General features: G+C 42.6%; 1 protein-coding gene across 1 annotated transcript in view; it reads right to left on the bottom strand.

Moving 5' to 3' along the window:
• Positions 1-27,878, bottom strand: part of LOC139763826 (uncharacterized) — a 65,883-nt gene that overhangs the window by 14,804 nt on the left and 23,201 nt on the right. The window contains exon 2 of the mRNA XM_071690142.1: positions 15,354-15,839. Within this exon, the coding sequence (XP_071546243.1) occupies positions 15,354-15,401 (48 nt within the window). The 5' untranslated portion in view covers positions 15,402-15,839. The remainder of the gene's footprint in view (positions 1-15,353; positions 15,840-27,878) is intronic.

Here is a 27,878-nt window from a genome sequence, read left to right as displayed (position 1 = left end):
ATCATTGACACAGCTGGTTTATTACGTCTACAACAATCAACGACTAAAAGAACAATGATATAAAGCATAAAGCATACGTAGACTATCACAGAAATGATTCTTAAGACATAAAATAGCTTATTAATAACTACATCTCGTATGTTATTGATTGAAATGAAATCAAAAGATATTTGATATCAATTGAGAGGAGGTAGTCAAGGTTATTATAGACCTAATTACCCAGTGAGTCATTACCATCCTAACTGCTGCCTTGTAACCCCATCTACCACACTCCAGGAAGGCACTGCCACAATGTCGTCACTATATTCGAGTTAGCGATCTGGCAAACGACCGGTGACAAACGAATCTCTCGAAGAAACGGAAAACGAAGCATATGACTCAGTGAATCCCCAACTCATACTTATGCAGCTCCAGGAGAGATAGGACGGTCAGACTTGAAGTAGTTGAAGTGTTAACGACACACATTTGAAGGCAAGTCATGTATACATTCACGGACAAAAGTCCTGGGACGCTCCGGATCGAAGCAGTACCGAGCTCAAAGGACAGATACAGAGGGCTCGAGACAGCTTCGGTCGGGCGTGAAGTGAGACTTCGAGCATATCCCAGGACTTCTGTCTGCTATTGTGCATAACATGGAACACAAAACATACATATATATATATATATATATATATATATATATATATATATATATATATATATATATTGGAAAGGATCACAATTTTGCGCGTGATCAAGTATTCCTATGAGTCCACGGGGAAAATGAAACACGGTAAGTTCCCAAGTGCACTTATGTGTAATAATCACATCATCAGGGGAGAGACAAGAAAGAAATATAACAGTCAGTTGCTATACAACGAAGAGACGGAGCTAGGACGCCGTTTGGTAAACATGTTTACCAAACATGTTGTATATCAACTGACTGTTATTTCTCTCTTGTGTCTCCCCTGATGATGTGATTATTACACGTAAGTGCACTTGGGAACTTATCGTGTTTCATTTTCCCCGTGGACTCACAGGAATAATATATATATATATATATATATTGTTGGTTTTCAATTCTCGTTTACCTCCACAGCTGCGCTTTTTTGGCTCCTTTGAAAAGACAAGTTACTCGAGGGTACGCCTGCGAGGCCAGGCCTTCTTCCAACATCCTGGCTACTCAGGCAAACATTGTAGATATAATGCCCACACAATGTAAGGTCTCCAGTGAGCGATCCACAGCGTTACTGACCCTTGCAGGTAGTGAAGTGAACAGTCTCCAGGTGAGCCCAGAAGTTTCACACTATATAAATAAATGATTTCCCAATAATATATTACGATAAATGTATACATATTCCTCACAACTGCCCAGCAAAGAGCACTTTAGTGCTTTCTTTAGGTTCCATTAGTTGTTTATTATACAATACACACACACACACACACACACACACACACACACACACACACACACACACACAAAGGCCAGAGACAAATGATATTTGAAAGGGTTTTAATCCCCAATACTGGGATCCAAGAACCTCTATATAACAGGTTCCAAAGCTCTTTGGATCGTTTGGTGACTGAATCAATTGTCTCGGATTTACTTCAAATGATCGACAGTCAGGTGGGTTGACGAGCCCAGCCTGCATCAAGTATTGGGTCACAGGTTGAATCACTTTATATGACGTCACTGGTCGTTATAAAGGACTTAATGGTCTTCTGCGTCTGAATCACACGACTAAAACCTTTACCATGGGTCGTTAATGGAATCAGTAGGTCGTTAATGGAGCCAGTAAAGAGGAATGGTTACCCATTATCATTCTTTCCTTTTTTTTCCAAATTCTAGAAGCTTGACTGATTACACTGAAAACGGGTGTGTGTGTGTGTGTGTGTGTGCGTGTGTGTGTGTGTGTATGTGTGTGTGTGACGCAAATTCAAAATTGCATGGCGGTTGGGGGTCGTTGAGCCGGAGTCTGGGTGCGCTATACCGGGGCTTCAAGGGCCATTAATGCCAAATTACCGGAGTACGTAACATTCATTGACCTGCTGCAAGATCGTACGTTGCACTGACCGCTGTCGCACGACGACTATAACTGTAATTTTCGTGGGATAACACTGTCTTCCCACTATTTGCGTGTTCGTACGCAGATGGAAAAATGAACTAAAAAGGGAAATGCCAGAGACATTGAAACTATAAGATGAATTCGCATCATCTTTTATGCTATCTATCCTCTTGATTCCACTTATCCTACGTACAGCTAACCATTTCAGCTGATTCCAACTATTCTACGTACAGCTAACCATTTCTCTTAGGTACAGCTAACCATTTCAAGCTGATTCTAACTATTCTACGTACAGCTAATCATTTCTCCTAGGTACAGCTATCCATTCCAGCTGCTATCATTCCCTAGTCTACCCTGACGTACACAAATTTAGTTGTATTCACAGCCATACATCAGCGATAGGAGTAGTATTCCTTCATGCAATGTCCTTACACCCCTCTGACCCTTAAACTTTGTCCAATCGCCAGAGAATTCGGCAACCATCTGCTTTTTCCACCCTTCCATGACTTTCCTTCCAGTTTGAGCAGTTTCATTAACCAACTTTGTCCCGGAATACTTAAACTTCATACACAACTCCCAGTTCTTCATCATGCATATTCATCCCACAATCTGATCTTCCTTCCGTTGTCAAATACGAGCGTTCTTGCTCGTACCTCCATCCACCTTTCAGCACTATCCTCCATGCATCATCGGAGCGGCTCACATTCTGTCCAATGCTTCCTTTGATTCAGCCAACAACACTGCATCATATGCATACATCGACTGAGGCAACATTCTCTCTCTCTCTCTCTCTCTCTCTCTCTCTCTCTCTCTCTCTCTCTCTCTCTCTCTCTCTCTCTCTCTCTCTCTCTCATTTTCTCTATATTCCCCTGTAGCCAAAAACCATCATCTCCCATCATCATTTATATGTGAACCTTTATCTTCTATAAACCTCATCCCTTTGTTCCAGCATTGTAAGTCGTCAAATGATAAATGATAATTCACTCTAATATTTAACCAGCAATAATTAGGAAAAATAATTCTACGCCATTCGTGAAATATATATACCTTTAGATGAATATCCAAAGTAATGAAGTACATTTGCACCCCATCTAAATAATGATTAGATATCAAAGCAATGCAGTAAATGTTTATGATCCACATAAAGGAATATATGTGATTAGCTGCAACTACGATAAAATATATATATGTACGCCAGTCACCGGCGATAATCAAGTCGCAAATTATGGCCATTGAGCTACATTTGTACGCCATCTACTTAAAAACAAAAAAAAAGCTAATATACGCAATTGAACATCGACGCAATGAAGGGGGGAGGGGGGTGAATTTATACGCCATCTGCTCATAAAAATTGCAAGTGACAAGAGCATTATGGCCAGAGGATGAATTGCTATGCCATACGTTGAGGTAATATGCGACTACGCCAAAATATTCATTTCTATGCCCCAAAAGATGGCACATTGCATACACATGACACCCTCATTACTGCAATAGAAGATGTAACGAAGATGTAACACTGTTTATGATGCCGTTATCAACTCCACTGTGATAACAGTAACAACTACAGTGTACTGTAGTAACGCTGGTTTTTAAAGCCGCCCTACCCCCCCTTGCTGTATCCCCCGCTACAGTGGTACAGTACAGCAAGGTTACAGAGACTGCCGTGACCCCGTTATAACGCCATTGTAACCAAGGCAAGGAGACTGGAGTGACCCCCGTTATAACGGCGCAGGGGTTCCCCCCCTCACACACACACACACACAAACACACACACTAATCCTGTAATTGTAACCCTTGAGTACGAGCCTTCGTGACCCGGCAATAACAACGTGGTCAGGCCACCAACCACGCCACCATTACACGCCCGGCAGACGTGGTTGGAGGGGCACTTCCCATTGCTATGGTGAAGACTTTAACTGTATACCGAAGATTCTGACAACGAACTCAACCTTATGATGGTCTAGCAGATCTTCGTACCTTAAAGATCTTCTGTCCATAAAGATCGTGGAGTCGTGTTCAAAGATCGTGGAGTCGTGTTCAAAGATCGTACCGTCGTGCTCAAAGATCGTGGAGTCGAGTTCAAAGATCGTACCGTCGTGTTCAAAGATCGTGGAGTCGTGTTCAAAGATCGTGGAGTCGTGCTCAAAGATCCAATTATGTAGTTTAATGACCTCTGTAGTTTATGTACGCTGTAGAGAGTAGGTACAACACACACACACACACACACACACACACGTGTATATATATATATATATATATATATATATATATATATATATATATATATATATATATATATATATATATATATATATATATATATATATATTGAAAACAATGCTATACGTATTGTAGAGAGGCAGGTCCTCATAATTACATTAAGCTTGAATAATTTCCGTAAACTCTCGGTAATTAAGGCTAATTACTTTCCGTGCTAAAGGTTAATTTCAATTACGGTCGGTTCATTTTGTTCACTTCACTGTACATAAGTTTCGAATAATTAAGATTCTGCGGCGTCATCAATTAGATATATATATATATTTATTTCTTTTAAACAGCTAATTCAGGCTATCTTTTTTCTATCTTTAAACAGCTAATTCAGGCTATTTTTTTTTTTATCTTTAAACAGCTAATTCAGGCTATTTTTTTTTTTATCTTTAAACAGCTAATTCAGGCTATTTTTTTTTCTACCTTATCTGCAGGCATTTATCGAGTATAGAAATATAATGACATGGGGTTAGGAAAGGGTTATATTAATGTATTGCTTGACATCATTATTCGACCTCTTATCACTCGACCTTATACATCGACCCCCATCACTCGACCTTACACCACTCAATCCGTCACCAACCGAATTTACATCACTCGACCTTACAAAGTCGACCTTGGGTCATTCGACCCCCATCGATCAATCCATACGCGAGAAATGGCGTATTCATGAATAAACAAATATATATATATATATATATATATATATATATATATATATATATATATATATATATATATATATATATATATATATATATTTCTTTCCAGCAGGACTTTGCTAAGTCTGAAGTAGGCTTTCCGCCGGGGGAATAGGGGAAGTGAAGAAAGGAAAGGGGAAAGGGGTGAAGAGCGGGGGTGTATAAGGGGAATAGGGAAGGGTTTAGGGGAGGGGAGAAGAGGAGAGTAGCCAAGGGGAGAAAGGTAGCTCCGAGGGGAGGAAGATGCTAATGAGGGTGCAGGAAAGAGAAAAGTCTAACGTGAAAAAGTAGGAAAGGAATATATATATATATATATATATATATATATATATATATATATATATATATATATATATATATATATATATATATATATATATATAATCTAGGACCACTCAATGCCTTAGAATAAAAGCATATACTTTGGTAGATATCCTTGAAATAAGTATAATTCGTAACTTTATATCATGCTACTTAAATCAAAGATCAGTCTTAAGTAATTATGTAGGTACTGTTTTAAGTAATTATATAGGTACCGTTTTAAGTAATTATTTAGGTAGTTTTAAGTAATTATGTAGGTACTGTTTTAAGTAATTATATAGGTACTGTTTTAAGTAATTATGTAGGTAGTTTTAAGCAATTATGTAGGTAGTTTTAAGTAATTATGTAGGTGCTCTTGCTTGCTAACGACGGTGATATGAAAATTTGATCTTATGGCTTGTCCCTTGGCTCCGGCTGCTCTCGTAATAGCTCAGTGCTGTTCGTACCTCCTCGGTTGTGTCAACAGAGAAACAACAATAAAAAAGAAGTTATCACTGTGTGTATGTGTGTGTGTGTGTGTGTGTGTGTGTGTGTGTGTAATTCTCTTTTCGTTGTCACCTGTTTGTAGTGTACGGGGGTAGATTTTTTTAGTCGTAGGGGGAGGATCCATCACTTCAACATTCTTTACTGTTATCCATCCAACTTTTTTAAGCTCTCGTACGCTGCGCCCACGTACAATTTCATCACTCACTTAATTCCATCCGTGCACCACTCTTATAAAAAGTATTTCTCTATATCTTTTAGAACAGATCTCTTGCTTATTTTCCTCTGTTATCCTATGGTTGCTTTCGACATCTTACCCTGTATACGTCTTTCTGAACATCACAGAGTTCTCTAAAGACCACTTCCCCGATCTATGTAACTAATGTTATGTCTTCAGTGTCTTAGACTGTAAGAACACTTTTGAACTTAAGTCATTTGCATCACCGTATATATAGTATCCTATACATAGCTCTTCCCTCTCCATCCCCTTGTTGTCCTTAGCTTCTGGAATGACGATTTACTCTTGAAGACAACTCTACGGTAAAGTCTTGGACTGCTTCCAGCCTTGTTCACAACATTCCCTTCAAAGTTCTTACTTCCTCCTCCTCCTCCTCTTCCTCCGTTCCGTTCCTCTCTCATCCCGTTCCAGTCGTTTCTTGCTCTGTCGTTCCCTCTCAAACATGCTGGCTGCCTGGCTGGAAAGCTTCCTGTACCTATAGCACAGCACATTGCTAAGCTTCTCCTTCACATTTTGGCCATCTTTTCATTGAAACAACACACTTCCCGTTTTTCCACCATCCATCCCTCTCTCTCTCTCTCTCTGCTCCACCTCAAGCCATCACCACACCACACAGCTTGAGCTTAACAGCGGAGCCCAAACAAAAGACAGCTTCAGCTGTAAGCGAAAGGATATATATATATATCAGTCTCGCCGATTTTCCCTCAGCTTGTTATTCCCCCATGTCAGCTGTTCCTGCAGCTCTCCAGCATCTCTGCTGTCATCTTATAAAAGATTCTCGGCGGGAGAGACAGACGTCTTTGCCTTATACGTCTTGAAACCACCTTCAACTGGACATCACAACCCGGCTACCGATGATCTACTCACAACCTGATTTTTCTATTTTTCACTGTCCCACGTCCCATCTCAAAACCTCTCTCTCCTCTGGAGCAACTCAGACGTCTCAGCTCATCCTCCAAAGCTCTCAGCAGCTCGGTCGGAAATGCCCTCACGATATCCTCCCAGATCCAGGGCAAAATTCACTTCATCTCGGTTTATCTGAGAAAATGTGTCGGGACTCAAGACTATGAGTTTCCTCTGCATCCTTCCTCCTCCGCCTGCCTCAAGAGGAGGAGGAGGAGGAGGAGTCACAAATGCTCGAGGGAGGGAGGCAGGCAGGAGTAGGAGGAGGAGGAGGAAGGGGTGGGGTGGGGGGGAAACTTGATCCTTCTGTTCCCCAGACACACCTGCCACTCCAGCTCCCCCCCTGGAGTCCGAGACGTCTTCACGCTCCTGGGTTCGAGTCTGACTGCTGACGAACATTTCTGTCAAATAAATTCTCATACTCGACTTTTTAAGAATTAACTCCGCCGTTTAATTTCTTTCACACTTAGGGAGGAATTTGTTATATAGAAGATTGCATTGTATTCTGAGATTCATTATCTATATATATAAACTTAGGTGTCGAAGATATCTACTTTATCAGATGAAAACTGTAGTTACTTCTCTTCCAACATCCCCCCAAGTCGCTTGTCCGTAACATCAGTCAATGTCTTCTTTCCCCGAGTCCTCTACGCTACTGCATCGGTCAGTTTCCCTTCTGTCTCTGCTCATCAAGCATTACGAGGTAAGCTTTCATCACAGGAGCATCTCGCCACTTGCCTGTCCCGCGTTGTCAGCCCACACCACCAGGGCAACTGTCCACCTTGTGACATCCTCCTCCTCCTCCCCCACCACCACCTGTGCACGTGAGGCGTTACATGGCACCTTGTGACATCCTCGCACCGTCGGAGGGAACCACCTGCATGCCTGACACGTGCATGGCACCGCGAGACATCACAATATCATATGGCTGCCCCAGGCTATGACAACAACACCAAGCTGTGTTGGACGAATTTTTGCCCATCCGTGTTCCGGCTGTCTCGCCTGCCCTTCTAACACCTGCAGCAGCAGCGGTACACCACCACACACAAGCCATCCGCTGCACCTGGAGTATATCCCCCTCCACCCCAACACACACACACTCCTCAATCAACAACCCTCTCCCTTACTCCTCTAACACTTGTGCTCCCAGTCATGTGTTATATATTCTTGTGCCTCGGCTTTAACCTCTCTCTCTCTCTCTCTCTCTCTCTCTCTCTCTCTCTCTCTCTCTCTCTCTCTCTCTCTCTCTCTTACCTTGTTTTCTTCTACGGTCTCCACACTCCCCGTTTTATCTCCTCAGTAATGTTTCTCGCTTCCATTACCTCTTTTCTTCGCGTTACCCCAAATATGATACATTTCATTTCATCTCACTTTAACTCTCTCACTCTCTTTCACTCTTCCCTAATTCCCTCCCTTCCTCCCTCTTACTTTCTCTCTCTATTTCTTTCACTTTCCTTAATTCCTTCCCTTCCTCCCTCCTACTTTTTCTCTCTATTTCTCTTTCACTTTCCTAAATTCCCTCCCTTCCTCCCTCTTACTTTCTCTCTCTATTTCTTTCACTTTCCTTAATTCCCTCCCTCTTACTTTCTCTCTCTATTTCTTTCACTTTCCTTAATTTCCTCCCTCCTACTTTCTCCTCTCACTCTCTTTCACTCTTTCCTTAATTTCCTCCCTCCTACTTTCTCCTATCACTCTCTTTCACTCTTTCCTTAATTTCCTCCCTCCTACTTTCTCCTATCACTATCTCTCACTCTTTCATAATTTCCTGCCTCCTACTTTCTCCTTTCCTCTCCTCTTCCTCCTCCTCCTCCCACTCAGCCTGAATCATTATGCCTATCGTAGCGCCACCAACTTCCTGCCGGCGAACTATCACATCGCTCTGTTACGGGGGAGAGAGAGGAGGAAGGGGGGGGGGGGGACTACAGAAAGCCACAACAACAATACTAATCTCTCCCGGCGCTGGGCCAGGCGGTCAGGTCAGCCAATGCAGAGGTGAGGAGGAGGAGGAAGAGGAGGAGCAAGAAAACCAGGAGGAGGAAGAGGAGGAGGAGGAGAAGCAAGACAACAAGGAGGAGGAGAAGCAAGAAGACAGCATTTACCAGCTATTACCACTACTGCTGGTGGTGAGGACGGAATATCACCTGCTGGTGGTGGTGATGTGAGGGAGGGCGAGCGAGTGAGTGAGTAGTGATGGTGATGTTAGTAACTAAAGTTGCTAATATATAAGAACTTTCGCGTGCGTTTTGCTGATGATGATCTTGTAGTGGTTTCAGGGTCAGTGTTGCCACTACTGCTCTTGTTGCTGCTGCGGTTGTTACTGTGGGCGCTATAGTTAAGGGGCGCATGTGAGATGACCCTTAACTTTACAGTTGTCGTCGTCTCGCCTCTCGACATCTGGCGCTCGTGTTACTGACCCTGGCTGACTGACATCAGGTCTTCTCTGCTGCTGCTGTAGCTATATTGGTGCTCCCAGTTCTCTCCACGAACGTCAATCAGCTTTTGATAGACTTCTATGAAATACGTCTCTCGAAGTAAGGAGTTATAGAAACCTCTTCCCTTCTTCTTTATGAAATGATCAAAGTTACGACATTGCATCGTACAGAAAGGAGCTTTCGAGTGTGTTCTCGAACTATTTCAGAGGAGGTCATCAAGACGACTTGCGTGTAGCTATATATGCATCACGATCTGCTAAGTGAACTGACGAAGGGACGCGGGAGGGTGGAGGAGTTCTTTCATGTGGGGACTTCGGAGTATATATATGAAGATGATACGAGAGCTTAGAGGCCATCAAGGTTCAAGACGCACTTGATCTCTGTAGGATAACAATAGATACTGGGTAACGAATACCATTAAAACCCTTGACGACCTTTGATGTTCCATCTTAGATTTCCACGAGAAAGGGAGCTCAGTATTGGAGACAAGAAAAGTCTGAATGAGTTGCATTTGGGTTTCCAGAAGGCGTTTGACACTGTAACGCACGGGTTGCTGATTAGGAAGCTGGATCACCAACGTATGCAGACGACAGAGAGTCACAGAGGCTGCTTAAGTTAGTCTTAGACAGGACACAACCGAAGGCCAAGTCTGTTCTCATGGAATAGTGGCCTACTATCTCTTTCCTACCTTTGTTGGCAGTCATATATACGTAATACTCATTCAGGTATGACGTTTTTTGGGGGAAATGTGATGTTAAAACCTCGAGCGAGCTCATGGAAGGTGGAGGGTTCGATTTCCTGGGGCAAAAATGGATGACTCATGAAAAGAGAAAGAATGGCGAAAAAAGAACATATATTTCAGCATAGATGTCTATAAAGAGAAGTTTCTCAAAGGAAAAGAGACGAAAATAGAATAAAGAAGACAAAATAAGGATAAAAGTAACAGGAGGAGCGTGGGAGGAGGAGAAGAAAGAGGAGTAGGAGGAGAAGGAGGAGGAGGAAGAGTAGGAGGAAGAGGAGGAGGTGGAAGAAAAGAGTCAGCTCGCGGCTTGTGAGTTCCTCGTTAGACCTCACTAATGAGGGAAAATTATAATTAACTACAAGTGTCTCCTCACAAAGGGTGAGGAGGCGCCACCTCCCGCTCCCTCTACCGTCCCATCCTCCCGTCCTTAGTCTCCCTTTCCCTTTCTCCCCCTTCCTCCTTCCCAAAAGATTCACCCCTACACCCACCCCACCTCCCTTAACCTCCACATCACCTACCCACTTACCCACCCACCTAAGTCTACTATAGTACCTGAGTCTCCTCTCCAACCCACCACATGCCTCCAACCCACCACATGCCTCCCTCACCCAGGAGTCCATCCTCAACCCTCACCCACCCTCCTACCCATGATACAGTACCTCCTCCTCCTCCTCCTCCTCCTCTCTCCTCTACTTATCATTCACCCGGCCAAGCCGCCCGTGTCTGCACTGGTTTTTCCCCCAGCTCAGCCAGTTAATTAGCCTCCCCATTTGTGAACCACACGCTTACTTCCTGACTTAAGAGGTGATGAACACGGGTAAGGAATAAAAATTCAAGGCAGTGTTTGTCTACTTGTGGCGAGGCGGGATGCGTCCCAGCCCTAGATAGATAAGATGCTTGGAGGAATGGGATAGTTCGTGGCGAGATGGGACATTTAGGGCTACATGAGGATAGAGTCCGGATGAGGAGGAAGATACGTCTGATGCCGGGTGTATCCGGTTGTGGGGGCGTGAGAGAATGGACGAGTGGAAAGAATGGTGGAATGAGGATTAACCCTGTCAGATGAGCCGCTCAGCTTCGGCGTGAGGGGCATGAATACCCTCAAGAAAGGGTATGGGAAAAGCAAGTAGAGGTTTATGATAGTCATGCCTCATTTAACGTCTCGTTTTCTTTTAGCGGTGAACTGAGCACGGATGACGAAGGCGAGAGTAAACGTGAACCAGCGGCTCTGACACGCATATGCAAGCCAACCACAAAACGCACGTGCGCACGCGCTTGATCAGCGTATAAGACGAACTTGTATGGCACGTTTGGTTATCATATCTTCATCTGCTCTTGTCATCCAGACTGATAAAAAGAATGAAAATGAAAGCACTGATAATGAATCCACGGGACGTGGGTACATTTCTTTCTTTCCCTCATAATTTACAACATTTCTTTCTTTCCCTCATAATTTACAACATTTCTTTCTTTCCCTCATAATTTACAGCATTTCTTTCTTTCCCTCATAATTTACAACATTTCTTTCCCTCATAATTTACAACATTTGCAGTAAAGTAGAGTGACTTGGTGGCATGAGACAGCTACAGAAACTAAGGTACTTGAGACACAGGTAGTTTCCCGATGTCTCTACCTAAATTCTCCCTCCTCCTTAAGTTATGTTTCCCTGTGTGTCTTTTATCCTTCTGTACTTATCTCCTACAGAACACTATCTGAGATACTATCTTACAAGTATCTATATTTTCTTCTATAAGCCACCACCGCCTCCCACCACACCTACGAACAAAAGCTCTGTCGAAACAGTGTTCCGAGAAAAAATTGTTCCCACACTTGTTACTGAAGGACTTTCGGGTCCCAAAAGGAGAATAATTCGAGCTCTTCAGAATATGACCCTCCAACAAGGAGCCGAAAAAGGGATTTCTGAATCACTCAAACACCCAAACAACACCCCTAATATAGATATACCAAAGGATCTGATCAACACAGGACGCAATTACCATTTCCCTCCCATGAGTATTTGCGAGAAGCAGATTAAAAGTTCGGTTCGGATTTGCATGCGACAGTGCAGAGTGATTGTGTGAAATGGATAATATTGTTAGCAGAGTTTGTGTGTGTGTACACACGATGAATGTCATCATGTGGCAATCATATTCAGAGGTGGGTGGGTGGATGGTGGGTGGTGGGTGAGGGGGAATTGTAATTTCGGTCACACCCATGATAACAGAGAGTAATGAAGTTCCGGCATTCTTAGATCAGAATCGAATGACTTTTCGTTACCATTGCTCGACCCTTATGAAGGTGTCGAATGAGCCTGGTTGAACTGTTCGACCTTATAATGTTGACTGAAGGAAATGGCACTGCTCGACCTTACAGAGACGTTGGTTGACCTCGTTGCATAGTTCGACCTTATATCGACGTCGACTGACCTATTACCATTACTCGACCTTACAGCGAGATCGAGTGACTTGTTTACGTCAATCGACCTCACATAGTAATCTTAATCTATGCTCTAATGGTTTACTATAAACGGTCGACTTAAATCGACCTCCTCAACGACATTTACCGACCTGCTTACAACGCAATCGACCCCTACATAATCTTTAGCTTATTCGACCTCACAGACTACAACAGAAAACGTCAAATGACATACTCTTCACCAGTTCGACATCGGCCACCTTTCCTCCCTCCCTCCTGACTTCTACCTATGTACGCCACTCGACCTCATATATACTCTCGTCATCGACCTCTTCTCGTCCTAACCAGGGGAAGCAGATTGCGCTGCGTCTACTGTGAGCTGCCTGCCTGGCTCTCTCTCTCTCTCTCTCTCTCTCTCTCTCTCTCTCTCTCTCTCTCTCTCTCTCTCTCTCTCTCATTATGTGCTAATATCGTCCCTGCTAGAGGGATGCATCTATCCTTATCTTATCTCTCTTTATCTCTTAAAATTCGTCCGTTCATTCTCTTTCCCTCGACTTCCATTTTCCTCTTGGGTCAAGTATTCTTACCTCGCTACCTCCAACGAGGCATAACCTCGCCTGGGAGCAGGCAGTTAACTGTTTTAAAAGTTTTTTTTTTTGTAAACTTTCACCAACATCCGAGAACAAACCTCACATCTTCTCTATGAATATAACTTTAATGACTATTACATATGCTAAGCCCATCTTTATACATATACTCAGCTCATCTTTATACATACACTCAGCCCATCTTTATACATATACTCAGCCCATCTTTATACATACACTCAGCCCATCTTTATACATACACTCAGGCCATCTTTACAGATACACTCAGCCCATCTTTATACATACACTCAGCCCATCTTTATACATACACTCAGGCCATCTTTACAGATACACTCAGCCCATCTTTATACATACACTCAGCCCATCTTTATACATACACTCAGGCCATCTTTACAGATACACTCAGCCCATCTTTATACATACACTCAGCCCATCTTTATACATACACTCAGGCCATCTTTACAGATACACTCAGCCCATCTTTATACATACACTCAGCCCATCTTTATACATATACTCAGCTCATCTTTATACATACACTCAGCCCATCTTTATACATATACTCAGCCCAGCTTTATACATATACACATCCCATCTTTATACATATACTCAGCCCATCTTTATACATATACGTAGCCCATCTTCATACATACACTCAGCACATCTTTCATCAGTCGAGACAGAACTGTACCCTATAATTTCATATCACTCTTTGAATCGTTTGTAGTTAAGGAGAAAATGTATTGCCCATCTGTTACAATACCAAATGATATCCACCGATATTAATTTGATATCAGCGACCTGACCTGACCTATGGAGTGGCTATGAACTTCATGAAATGATAGAGGATTTAATCCCTTGAACAGGTCAAATCGATGCGGTCTAGTGAGTGTACCGTTACCCGTTAGTTCCACGTATTTACAGTCCCTCTCCATATATACCACAACAACAAAAACAACTGACCCTATTCAATACATATATATATATATATATATACATGGACATGGCCGAGCATATGAATATCAGATTTCACGTAAAAATGGTCACGAAAAGATCCGACTGGCCAACAGGTGATGCGATACTCGAGTTGAACGAGTCGTGAGGTGCCAGTGGTTATTGTGTGTCACTACGTACGTGAGCACAACACAGGGAGGAACTTCTCCACACGTAGGACCGAGCTACACACACACACACAAACCTCCTCTTCTTCAACATCCCTGACCGTCATACATCTGTGACTTAACATATCTTCTCTCCAGTCCACACAAGTCTCCAATCGTTCTGCGATTCAGTGTGTGTGTGTGTGTGTATATATATATTTCTCTCTTTTTCACTCCAGACGCCATAGGCAACACTCCCATACACAGGGACGTATATAAGCCATACATACATACATTCTCGAGCAACAAAGACTCACACAACCCTATGATCCAGAGCAGTCACACGCGAACACAAGGATGGGGAGCCTTCCTTACCCTCCTCCCGCCTGACCTGGATGATGTATGTTAATGCCATGCAAAAACTGAGGATATTCAAAGTGAAGCAGCGAAAGTTCTTGGACTTAATGTGGACTTATATCTCCAGTTGTTGACGGCCGCTAAGAAAGTGTCGCTTCGTAGAGAATATATATATATATATATATATATATATATATATATATATATATATATATATATATATATATATATATATATATATATATGCGTGTGTGTGTGTATGTGTGTGTGTATGTGTGTGTGTATGTGTGTGTGTGTGTGTGTGTGTGTGTGTGTGTGTGTGTGTGTGTGTGAGTATATGTTTGTGTGTACGATACTGTCATTGCCTCTACTCTGATGGGCGGGAGAAAGACTGGTGCTTCTGTCCCCTACAGCATGACTACAAACTACAGGGATTACAATTACCATCACACAGGATACCTCACACATACATCACACTGTATAAAAATTTTCATCTACAGGGAAACTGGTGTCTTTCATGTGACACAAACAGCAAGTCAAAACTCGAATCTCACAAACCTGCTAACATCAAATCTTAAAGATTATCATCAATTATCATTATAAAATCATCTTAATGGTGACTTTATTGTACCAATGGTCTTATGAGATATTTCTTTAAAAGTAATCGTAAAATTACATTTACCTTTGTAATCGTAAAAATTACATTTACCCTGTTAAAGTAATCGTAGAATTACATTTACCTGAGCATAATTTTCTATGGCGACTGCTGTGGGGACAACATCGATCATGTCCCCCCGCGCCCGTGCATCCTGTCGGCGGTGTGGGCGTGGGCGTAGGCGTGGAGGTGGAGGAGGAGGAAGAGGTGGTGGAGGAGAAGGTGGTGGAGGCAGCAGAGAATAACTCACTCAAGGGACAACTTGGGCTCCGGAGGCACGCGACGCTTGAGGATGACTTGACGATAGAAAGGATTATCTCTCTGTCTCTGTCTCTCTCTCTCTCAACACCTGGCTTCACATCTCTCCCAGATGTATGTTCCGCGTGGAGTTATCTCCTAATCTTATCTCTCATTATCCTTCTAACTTTTCACATACTTCTCTCTACGTGTTTCGACGCTTCAGTATGTGTCAGTGTGTTGGGGTGGGAGTGAGACTGTAGCCTCCCACGGCTTCTTCATTGCCTGGTTGCTTGAGGGTAGAGTAGAGCTTGGGATCCTGCCAAGGTCGTCTCTGAAATAGAAAATGAAAAAGAAAATATCACAAATCAACAATGCCATCAACCATGAACGTTAAAATGGTAATATTACTAGATTTTTACAGTTGGTAAAAAGATGATACATTTTGGGTCCATGGAGTATATACTGAGATTAGATAGTTATCTTCATGCAGTTACCATCTCGTATTAATGTCATGAAGTATCCAAAGGAAGGAAGGAAGAAGAAGAAGAAGAAGAAGAAGAAGAAGAAGAAGAAGAAAAAGAAGAATATACTCATCACTACTGTTGAACATGTCGACAGAAGGTGTTGGAGGCGAAGGAGTAGAAATCTTGAAGGTAGAGGGTGTGGATGGAGGGCCGTGACTTGGAGGAAGGAAGGGTGACTGGGTCGTGAAATAGAGAGGGCGCCCTCAGTAACAGATGGTGTGAGTACCCAAGCTTTTGGAAATGGTTAGGACGGCTTGGCTGGTAGACTGTGTGTGTGTGTGTGTGTGTGTGTGTGTGTGTGTGTGTGTGTGTGGTTCGTGAGGATGATGGTTTGGTGCTGGGAAAATAGCATGGGTTTGCTTGACTGAGAGATGATGTAGAAGGCTTCTATGAGAGACCGTGTGGAGGAGGAGGTGGTTTGCTACGATATGGCTGGGAAGTGTTGAGGGAGCGTTGCTCAAAGGAGGAGTAAGGTCATGGGCGACTTCCCTACAGTGCACACGAGTAATCTTGTTAAGTGCTTAGATGATCATGTAACCAGCTATACACACACGCACACACACACACACACACACACACACACACACATATATATATATATATTATATATATATATATATATATATATATATATATATATATATATATATATATATATATATATATATATATATATATATATATATATACTGGATGAGATCACAACTGAGCTACGTCTCTTCGTTGTATATCAACAGTTATATTTCTATCTTGTATCTCCCCCTGATGATGTTATCATGACACGAAAGTGCACTTGTGAACTCATGGTGTTTCATTTCCCCGAGGTAAGAAAGGAATATATATATATATATATATATATATATATATATATATATATATATATATATATATATATATATATATATATATGCACATGATTCCTGTATACTCGTCAGCGGACGGACTCTAAAAGCAAGGAAAAGGGAAAATAGTTCAACAGAAACACACAACGGGTCGAAAAATATTTACAGAAATGTCACTCCCTGGTGCTGCCTCACATAAGCTCCCTCTTGGAAGATTTACAGAAACATTTTCACCTTTTACGTAAAACAATATTGTCGTAACGCTGGCCTTGCCAGATGTCTGATAACTGGACAGGACTCTTGAAAGCTGAATAGATGATCTCAAGTTCTTTGTGTTTTGATGACAGGAATTCTCTAACACCATCATCATTGTCAGCACCACTAAAGAATCTCCAACACTATCATATAACACGCCCACCTCCAACATTATCTCCAACACTTCCGTTACCACCACCAACAAAGTTAACACTACCACTACACCCACCCACCCAACACCACCACCACCACATCCACCACTACCATTAACGCCACCACTATCACCGCCTCCTCCAACAATACCACCACCACCATCACCTCCAACAACTCCAACAGCACCAACGTCCCTGGACACACTCATACATTTGTCTTGTACAAACACTGTTTCAGAGAGATGTTTACTGGAATGGCTCTGTCCATGGTGATTACAATTATTGGCTACCGTGTAGCTAGGGTGATATCTTTATTGTGGCGTGGACTCACTCTCTCTCTCTCTCTCTCTCTCTCTCTCTCTCTCTCTCTCTCTCTCTCTCTCTCTCTCTCTCTCTAAATTCTGCCTGTGTCTATTCGTCTGTCTGTCAGTCTATCTGTCTGTCATTTTTCCCTCTCTAACTCCTTATCTATCATTTTTCCCCTTCTCTGTATCATCCTCTTATGTTGCTCTCTCTCTCTCTCTCTCTCTCTCTCTCTCTCTCTCTCTCTCTCTCTCTCTCTCTCTCTCTCACTTACACTGTTTTTCCTCTCCAGAGAAGAGAGAGAGAGAAAAAAAAGTAGGTGTGGCAAGACTGTCCATCAAGAAATACCGTTACGAAAAAAAAAATGAAGAAAGAAAGAGAAAAAAAAGAGGAAATGAAAGAAAAAAAAGAAGAAAAAACTCCTCCTTTCTCTGCAGATGTCGACTTGAAAACAGATGACCAACACTCCAGAAAATACTCCTCCTCGACAGGAGAAAGAAAAGAGAAGAATAGACTTGAGTGAAGAGGAAGATCACCAAATACAAATTAAGCAAAACAAAACAAAAAAATACACAAAATATAGACATTGTTGACAAAAGAGTCAATAAAACAGATATAAAGGAGGATAATATACAAGAGCATTAAGGAATCCACGAAAGTGCTCAAAAGATGGGATGCTAAACGGAAGGGAGGAAGATGGAAGAGAAGAGGGGTTCCTCGAGATCTCCTGCTTGGTGGTAGGGGCAAGAAACGAGCTGGGAGAGATTGAAGGAGTAATGAGGTGAGACGTGAAGGAGAAGAAAATGTGGACACAGCAAGTTGGATGGCTAAAAGAGAAGGGGTTGTGGTATAGCCACACACACATTTCCTACCCCAGAAGTCCTTTTTATCCTTTAGAACCTCTTGCAGCACTCAGGAAGTTGACCACGTCCACCTGTCGGAACCAAAGGTCATAAAGTGTCGTGCAGAGAGTGCAGGGTTATAGAGTGGTAAGGACTTGGTGTCTGTATTATGCTAACTGCAGCGTGGGCATGAACTGTCATAGGATATGTAGAAACGGTGTCTGGAGCGTTGCAAGCGCCAGAGTGTGCGACTCGTATTTGTCTAGGGAGTGTGGTTCCTGATGAGTGTACGTCTGTCGGGATGGAATTAAAGACTGAGTGGGGAAGTCTGCTGTTTAGCCCTTGTCGGGTTTTGTGTTTTGTCTTTGTTATACCTGTTAGACGAGGGGGCGGGGATCTGTTCATAGGAGTTACTGAAGTGTGATGGAGGGGAAAACATTTCATTTCCACTTTGTGGGTGGGTGGTTAGTTATAGAGTGGCTTGGGTGAGAGGCGTCCAGTGCTGTTGCATAAAACTGGGTGTCAAGCATGTTGAGGGGTGGGTCTGCACTGGGGAAAAACTTTTGTTCCATTGTGAAGATGGTGAATGCTTTTGACAGCTGTGCAACCAGTGATTGTTCTGTGTGCTCTGTTTTGTGTGGTTTGCAGTTATGTTATATAGATAGATAGATAAATAAATAGACAGATAGATGGAGAGATAGACAGACAGATAGATAGATAGATAGATAGATAAATAGATAGACAGTTAGATGGATAGATAGACATAGACAGATAGACAGATCGATAAACAAATATATAAATGAAGAGACAGACGGGTACATACATATATATATATATATATATATATATATATATATATATATATATATAGAGAGAGAGAGAGAGAGAGAGAGAGAGAGAGAGAGAGAGAGAGAGAGAGAGACGCATAAAATACAGCAATTGACTGTCAAACTTGGGTACAAGAAGGAGTGTCTCGCAAGGACACAGACTCTACACGTGAGAGGAAACACAAACACAAACCAATCAGCTGATTAGGTAAAGAAAAGCTCCGGGTCCAATAGTGGCCCCAACGGCATGAGCTTCAGAAGGTTAAAATACAGTTACAACCCAGTGTCACAATGGGACTTAGAGACAATGTGTGTGTGTGTGAGAGAAAGAGAACCTTTCAAACTAAATTCAATCCATTTTCTCCTCGGTCCCCGCTCGCTGCTGACTGTCGACTTCCAGCTGGGGTTTTACGAAGGTGAAGAGTGGGTATGAAGGATTTCTGGATGATCCTGAGATGGTCCAGGAAACTACGACACACACACACACACACACACACACACACACACACACACACACATACACACATGCCGCAACACACATACATACACAAAAAAAAGCTCAAGTATAGAGAAGGATAGACACCTAGATAGATTGACAGATAGCCAAAAAGAGAAGGAAAGATACACATATAGATAGTTGGATTAACGATAGATAGATAGCCGAAACAGAGGGGAAAAATAGATATATAGATAGATAAAAGATAGACTTGATGACAGGCCAAACCCTTTAACGATACGCTTCGATATTATGGAAGAAAACAGGCAACAACATAGTCACCAATTCAAGACCTAAAAGTCTTATTCAAAGGCTAAAACTCGCACCAAAAGACGGGTTAAAAAAAGAAAGAAAGAAAAAAAAAACCAGTGAACACGACGTGCTCGGGTAGGTACAGCATCGGACGACCGAATCCTGGGACTCGCCTCACTGAAGCTGTACCGAAGCCCAGAACCTTCGAACCCTCTGTGTTAAACATGGGAGTACATGGGAAGGACAGACAACAGGGAGACCTGACGGTCCACGACGGGGTGTATCTGCTGGGCAGAAACAGATAGTGGACTGGGTTTCTAATCCTATTTGAGATAGAGCAGAGGGGCAGGGCGGAGAGAGACAGCAAGAAGGGAAGGGCGGAGAGACAGCAGAAGGGTAGGCAGAGAGAGAGAGAGAGAGAGAGAGAGAGAGAGAGAGAGAGAGAGAGAGAGAGAGAGAGAGAGAGAGAGAGAACAGAAGGGGAGACAGAGAGGGACAGACAGATAGACAGAGATTCCGCATTGCTTCGATCAGATGTACTTGAAGAAGAGTCTCGAACAGCTTCGGGCATTTCCAGGGTCGTAGTTATACGACTGCAGCAAACGCTGAAGAAAATATAGATCTTCTATATGGTGCTTCTAGCTTTCTATACCATTACTACTATGACGAAAATCCACCAAAGAGAATATTGAACTCTAGGTAACCTAATCACAATACTGGGGAAGACCCATCTGCGTCTGTGTTATGGTTCTAAGATTTTTTTCCCCCTTGCTCTTGTTTTCGCTGTATTGGATGCTCTGGCAAAGCCCTGATATGTGTGTGCGTCTCTGGGGAATAATTCGATATCTCTTTTAAACTATTTGTTAATGATTCTCACATTTCAGACGTCGGTCACACAAACACACACACACACACACACACACACACACACACACACACACACACACACACACAGACACACACCTTTTTTTCTTCATGTTCTTGCTTGTGTTGTCTTTGTCTCTTCGTCTGCCTCTCTGTTTCCCATCTTTCTAAGCCTCTTTTGTCTCAAGCCTCTTTTGTCTCCTCTATGTCTCTCTCTTTTCCTCATCTCTCTCTCTCTCTCTCTCTCTCTCTCTCTCTCTCTCTCTCTCTCTCTCTCTCTCTCTCTCTCTCTCTCTCTCTCCTTGCCGCACCTCTACCCTCCCCATCTTACCCCGCCCCGCACTCCTTCCCTCCCTCTCACGAACATCTCACTGCCACCGATACAAAGTCTCAAAATCTCTCACACATCTCACTCGCGTCGTGAGATTTTCTTTTTTGGAGGTGGAGGGGCGGTGGGAAAGTCGACTAACAGTTTCCCCTCGCCGTTTTCTGAAGACTTTTCAGTCGCTCTTCCTTCTGAGAAAATTCTTCGGTTATGATTATTTCCTTTAATCCGATTTCCACTTTCGTTTCGTATTTTCCATTTCAAACGCAGAGGAAATGTTTAGTCTCCACGTAGTCTTACCACATTCTGGGTGGTAGAATCTACTTGTACTGAGGCACAGAAATTCAGCGATACAGTTTCCCTGGGTCGTATTTAGTCTGTTGGTGTATTTCATACACAAAAGGGAAATGCTCACACATTGTTGGAGTATAATACAACTGATGTTGGAGGATAAACACTCTTGAGACGTCATTAATACAATCATTATACACCACAGTGACGTAGACGGCTCATACAGTCGCTGTATCTGATTCCGTTTCTACAGAACACTGTATTCGTCCACAGGTGCGAATTACAGCAACTCTGTATGGAATCATAACCATAGTTACGGCTTCACTCTAGACTTCGCTCTCCTACTGAAAGATAAATCGGTCACTGAGGTCGTCAGAGAATGAAGCACACAACGTTATGAAATGAAATGGACGAGTTCTCGAATGCCCCCCTTGTGAATTCATGAATGAACAGCGAACATTCCTGAATGAATGAGAAAAAAGATTATATATATATATATATATATATATATATATATATATATATATATATATATATATATATATATATATATATATATAAAGTACCAGACTTGGCATTTTCCCTCCCTCTCCTTCCTTCCTCATTACCACACGGTTGCCAGATATCCCAAACCCTTAAATCCATCACATCCCCCCCCTCACGGTCAGTGAAACCCTCGCAGTCCTGCCTGAAATGATTCAAGAACGAGTCTACAGCATTTCGAATCACAGGAGGACAAACGTCCTATCAAATCTTGCGTTGCAGGAAAAGCTACTGAGAGAGGTCGAAGCCCTAACTCTCTGTCGGGTGTGTGGGTTTGTTAGCAGGAGGAGGCGCTGCCCAGGAGGTTACAACCTCAACCACCACCACCTCCTCATCCTCCTTCTTCTCCTCACACCTCGCTGGAAAATTGGGTTTATCTTATTTTCTTCGGAGATGGAACGAACGGCAAGATTCGAAGCATTCCGGACCAGTGAAGCAGTGTCGAAGTTCTCTTCACTTGTTTCCTTATTTTCTTCGCGTATTTCTCTGCCCTCTGTGTCCTCTCCTCTCGATGGAATATATATAAAACAGTATTCAACCCTTCGTTCCCTCCGGCAAAAGAATACAATCGGTAGTTACTGGCGAATCATATTACATTTTCTTAGGTATTTTTTCACTTTATCTGCAATCTAATCTTGTCCTGCGTGAGGTAGTGTGTGAGAGTGTGTGTCGAACGGAGCGTCGATTTGCTCCAGACTCGCCAGGATTAACAAGAGGATTTAATACTGTCGTTATTTACCCAGCATTACATTCATGGGGGGAAAATACAATATTCATCAAATATGTGATGAATTCTCTTTATAGATTTCAATTATGTTTGATTAGGATCCAGTACCGCTGAGGGATCTGCTTGTACAAACAAAATACCTATTAGGTATTCAGTTTCTATTACTGACAAAGCGGCACTTTTAGATACGGTTCATTTAAACCCAAGCTTTTGGCTTCGATGTTCTGTTTGAATTATCATTAATGCCAAGTGGTTTGGATTATACATATACATATATATATATATATATATATATATATATATATATATATATATATATATGTGTGTGTGTGTGTGTGTGTGTGTGTGTGTGTGTGTGTGTGTGTGTGTTTACACCTCTGTGTTTGCAAACAAACAAAAACATACACTTTAAATCACTATACTTGGTCCAAACAAAATACAAACATATTTACATACATATACACATAGCTCGTTAACTTCACAGCTATTAAACATCAACAAAAAAGAGTCAACCACCACACCAAAAAAATTATACATATATTTTTTAAATAGTTTCAGAAAGAGGTCAAAGAAAACGAGTGTCATAGTTTATAAACCAAGTACAGAAAAATCGCTATCGTCCACTATCTATTACAAGCTCCTGCTGCTACCTACTAGCTCCTGCTGCTACCTACTAGCTCCTGCTGCTACCTACTAGCTCCTGCTGCTACCTACTAACTCCTGCTGCTACCTACTAGCTCCTGCTGCTGCCTACTAGCTCCTGCTGCTGCCTACTAGCTCCTGCTGCTACCCACTAGCTCCTCCTGCCACCTACTAGCTCCTGCTGCTGCCTACTAGCTCCTGCTGCTACACACTAGCTCCTGCTGCTACCTACTAGCTCCTGCTGCTACCTACTAGCTCCTGCTGCTACCTACTAGCTCCTGCTGCTACCCACTAGCTCCTGCTGCTACCTACTAGCTCTTCCTGCTGCCTACAAGCTCCTGCTGCTACCTACCAGCTCCTGCTGCTGGGTGCCCTACCTCACTGATATTCACCAACAGACAGAAGCCAAGCTGGTAGAGTAATAGCCAATTCCTGGCGTAATAGCCCGACGTCTGTTGCACAGGCGAGCCCCTGCTCTTAAATTACGGTAGGAGGCTCATATGCAAAGGGGTATAGTGATCAAGGTATTAGAATTAACCTGGTGCCTGTTGCTCTCTCTCTGACGATTATTTGCGATGATTATATATATATATATATATATATATATATATATATATATATATATATATATATATATATATATATATATATATATATATATAAATATCCTGAGAGTCCACGGGGGAAATGAAACATGATAAGTTCACAAGTGCACTTTCGTGTAACAATCTCATCATCAAGGGAGATACAAGAAAGAAATGTCACAGTCAGTTGATATACAACGACGAGACGTAGCTAGGACGCCATTTGGTAAACCAGTGTCTACCCGAATATATATATATATATATATATATATATATATATATATATATATATATATATATATATATATATATATATATATATATACATATATATATATATATATATATATATATATATATATATATATATATATGTGTGTGTGTGTGTGTGTGTGTGTGTGTGTGTGTATAATTTCTTCAATTCATTTCCCTACTTGATATGCATTTACCTCGCACAGATATATCACCACATGATAGAGGCTGGCAATAAAATGACACACGTCAGACTTGCACGCAAGACAACAGTGACGAGGAGATATATAATTTGACGGCCAAAGTGCCACACATTACTACCAATTCCCTCAACAATCCTGGTTCTATGTCTTCCTTCTTTTCATCAGAACACCGTCTCTCCCTCACACACACACACACATACACATCACGTTCTGTATCTCAGTTGAGTGTGCCATAGCCACAGGCGGGTGACGTGGGAGATAAAGCGACCGACCCTACCTCGTCTAGGAGACACTCATGTCCATTCATCGATTTTCCGATATATGTGAGTACGGAGTGCCTGGTGTAGCCTCCCCTGAAGACAAAGACGGCTTTAAAGACATTACCTGAAGGTTATCTTTAGGCATGATTCAAGGTCGTATTCTAATGCATCGTCAGCTCACAAAACAGGTTTCGGAGAAGCGAGTCACTCGCTCAGTTGAGTTGATTACGTGGTCTTGTCAAAACCTGAGGATTTTTCAGGTTTTTTCTTTTTTTATGGATGTATTTGCTTATCTACTGGCTACGGAAATACTCTGTGATAAAGAATGGAATTGAATTTATGTAAGAATATTAAGGTAAACACCGGGAGGAGCTCTTGTCATACGAGTTCACCACCGTGTAGACTATTGACATAAGAGAACGACATTGATTAAACTCCTGAGGGAGGAGGAGCATAATGGAGAAACCTTTAACGATGGAACGAGACGCTGGTGGGGGAAAACTACTGACGAAGGAACGAGACACTGGTGGGGACTACTGACGAAAGAACGAGACACTGGGGGAAACCACTAACGATGGAACGAGACACTGGTGGGGGAAACTACTGACGAAGGTACGAGACACTAGAGGGAACTACTGACGAAGGAACGAGACACTTGCTCTTACAATAACCGAGGAAAATATTTAGGAAACATTCTCGACGACGCAATTGGATGGTGTAGCGCCTCTTTGCACAAGGGGAAGAGCTCCTGACGCAGGAGGAAGACAATGAATGGAGATCTCTTCAAAGAGCAAGACCCTGAAGGAACCAAGCATAAGTCTAAGACACCCGAGCAAGTCGGAGAGCTCCTGACGCAGGGGAGAGGCAGTAGAGCACCTCCTGAAGCAGAGGAAGGACATAGTAAGGTAGTTCCTGCAGCAGATGACGCTCCTAAGTGGCAATGCCAACGGCGTCGTCCATCGCCTCTGTGTGTGTGTGTGTGTGTGTGTGTGTGTGTGTGTGTTTGTGTGTGTGTGTGTGTGTGTGTGTGTGTGTGTGTGTGTGTGCGTCAACAGCATTCCATTTCCATTCCTCCTTGTCGACTCTCAGCGATGGATGGTATCTCTCGTATTCCTTAACCCTGACGGCGTTCTTGCCGAAGGGGAGAGAGAGAGAGAGAGAGAGAGAGAGAGAGAGAGAGAGAGAGAGAGAGAGAGAGAGAGAGAGAGAGAGAGAGAGACTTCCTCTGTTCCATCCTAACTTCATCAAGATCTAGAAAGGTCATAGCTACTATTTCGAATCCGATCAGGCAGATAAACTCGTCATAAGCCAATAAGTCTTCTATTGTTTACGTTACTTCTATGCTCTCTCTCTCTCTCTCTCTCTCTCTCTCTCTCTCTCTCTCTCTCTCTCTCTCTCTCTCTCTCTCTCCACTACTCGTCGCTCACACTAAGGTCAAGTACGTCGGTCTATTGTTTTAAATCCCAGTGAATGCAGAGCGAAACAAAAGATCCTTCCTGGGTAAAAAAAAGGAAAAAAAAGACCCTTTTTACTTCTTTTCAAATACACCTCAGAAGGGAAAAATATTATATACGTCTTGCTCTAATACCCAAATCTTTCTCTTTTTTTTTTTTACATTTTTCTTTTCACCTTACTTTAAATATTCATTCCATTCAGTTACTTTACTAGATCTGTTTATGTTTCATCACTTATATATCCTCTATCTTATCTACTTCTATCTATCTTATTTACTTATCTACTTTTATTTCATTCCTTCTTTTACAGGCAGGCATCTCTGTCTCTCTGCTTTCCTTTTGACTTCAAAGTTCACTTCTTTCATTTCTTCATTTGATTCTGTGTCTTGCCAATTTTCTTATTTCAACCCATTGGTACATCATATAATTTTCCCCCATTTCCTATTACATGATCATGTATTCTGCAGTGAGTAACCAAGACCACAATATCCTATTTCCCAGTCTTCTTGACCACAACATCTACAACATTATAATCCTACAACATCGCTTCTTCAGCATCACTATTCATAATATCTTTGGCCACAATATTACAATCCAAAGGAAAGCAATCTATCACTTTACGACACAGATTATCCAATCTTTTCTGAATATTCCAACCTTTAATACAGCATTGTATACTACAACAGCCTACAATATACAATGTACTACAATACTACGATACACAACCACATTCCACAGTATTCTGCCCCATAATACAATATGCAATCATACAGTAACCCGCAATATACAGAGTACTACAATACTACAACCACTATTACAATATGTCTTCACAAGTTGAAACCTTTGCATACCATATATTCCTCTTCTCTCTGTGGCACCGCTCCAGGCGGGTCCTATATTGGTTGTACGAGATTTTGATGGTTTTGGCTACATCATACCAACCAGCCGACCAACCAACCAACCAGCTGACCAACCAACCAACCATCCGACCAACCAACTAACCAACCAGCCGACCAACCAACTAACCAGCCGACCAACCAACCAACCAACCAGCCGAACAACCAACCAACCAACCAGCCGATCAACCAACCAAGCAGCCAGCCGATCAACCAACCAACCAACCAGCCGATCAACCAACCAACCAACCAGCCGATCAACCAACCAACCAACCAGCCGATCAACCAACCAACCAGCCGACCAACCAACCAACCAACCAGCCGACCAACCAACCAGCCAGCCAGCCGACCAACCGACCAACCAACCAAACCCCTCGTGGCTACGTGGTTCCTGCATTTATCTCTGCTGACTTATTTTTGGTTTCATTCTTGCGTGTTAAGAGATGCAACCCTTCCGTCTCTCGTGGAGATACATACACCCTGCTGTCTCTCTCTGTCTTTCATTTACATCTGAGTGAGAGTGTCTGTCTGTCTGTCCAGCTCTCTCTCTCTCTCTCTCTCTCTCTCTCTCTCTCTCTCTCTCTCTCTCTCTCTCTCTCTCCGCATCCATCACTACTCCCTCTAACACCCCCCTCCCCCCACAATGCCTTTGTGCCTTCAACCCCCACCTCACACCCAACCACCACACACCCCTTAACTCTCCCCCCCCCCCTGTGCCCCCGCCGACAACCACACACCCCCCACCCCCTATGTCCCCCCAACCCCACCCCCGCCCCCCTCCGCTCCTCTGTGTGTCTCCTCATTAAACAACAGAGTCAACATGTTTATCCCGCAAA

Source organism: Panulirus ornatus, chromosome 48 (assembly GCF_036320965.1).
Source record: "Panulirus ornatus isolate Po-2019 chromosome 48, ASM3632096v1, whole genome shotgun sequence".
NCBI classification, from domain to species: Eukaryota; Metazoa; Arthropoda; class Malacostraca; order Decapoda; family Palinuridae; genus Panulirus; species Panulirus ornatus.
This window is presented reverse-complemented; position numbering and strand designations above follow the sequence as displayed.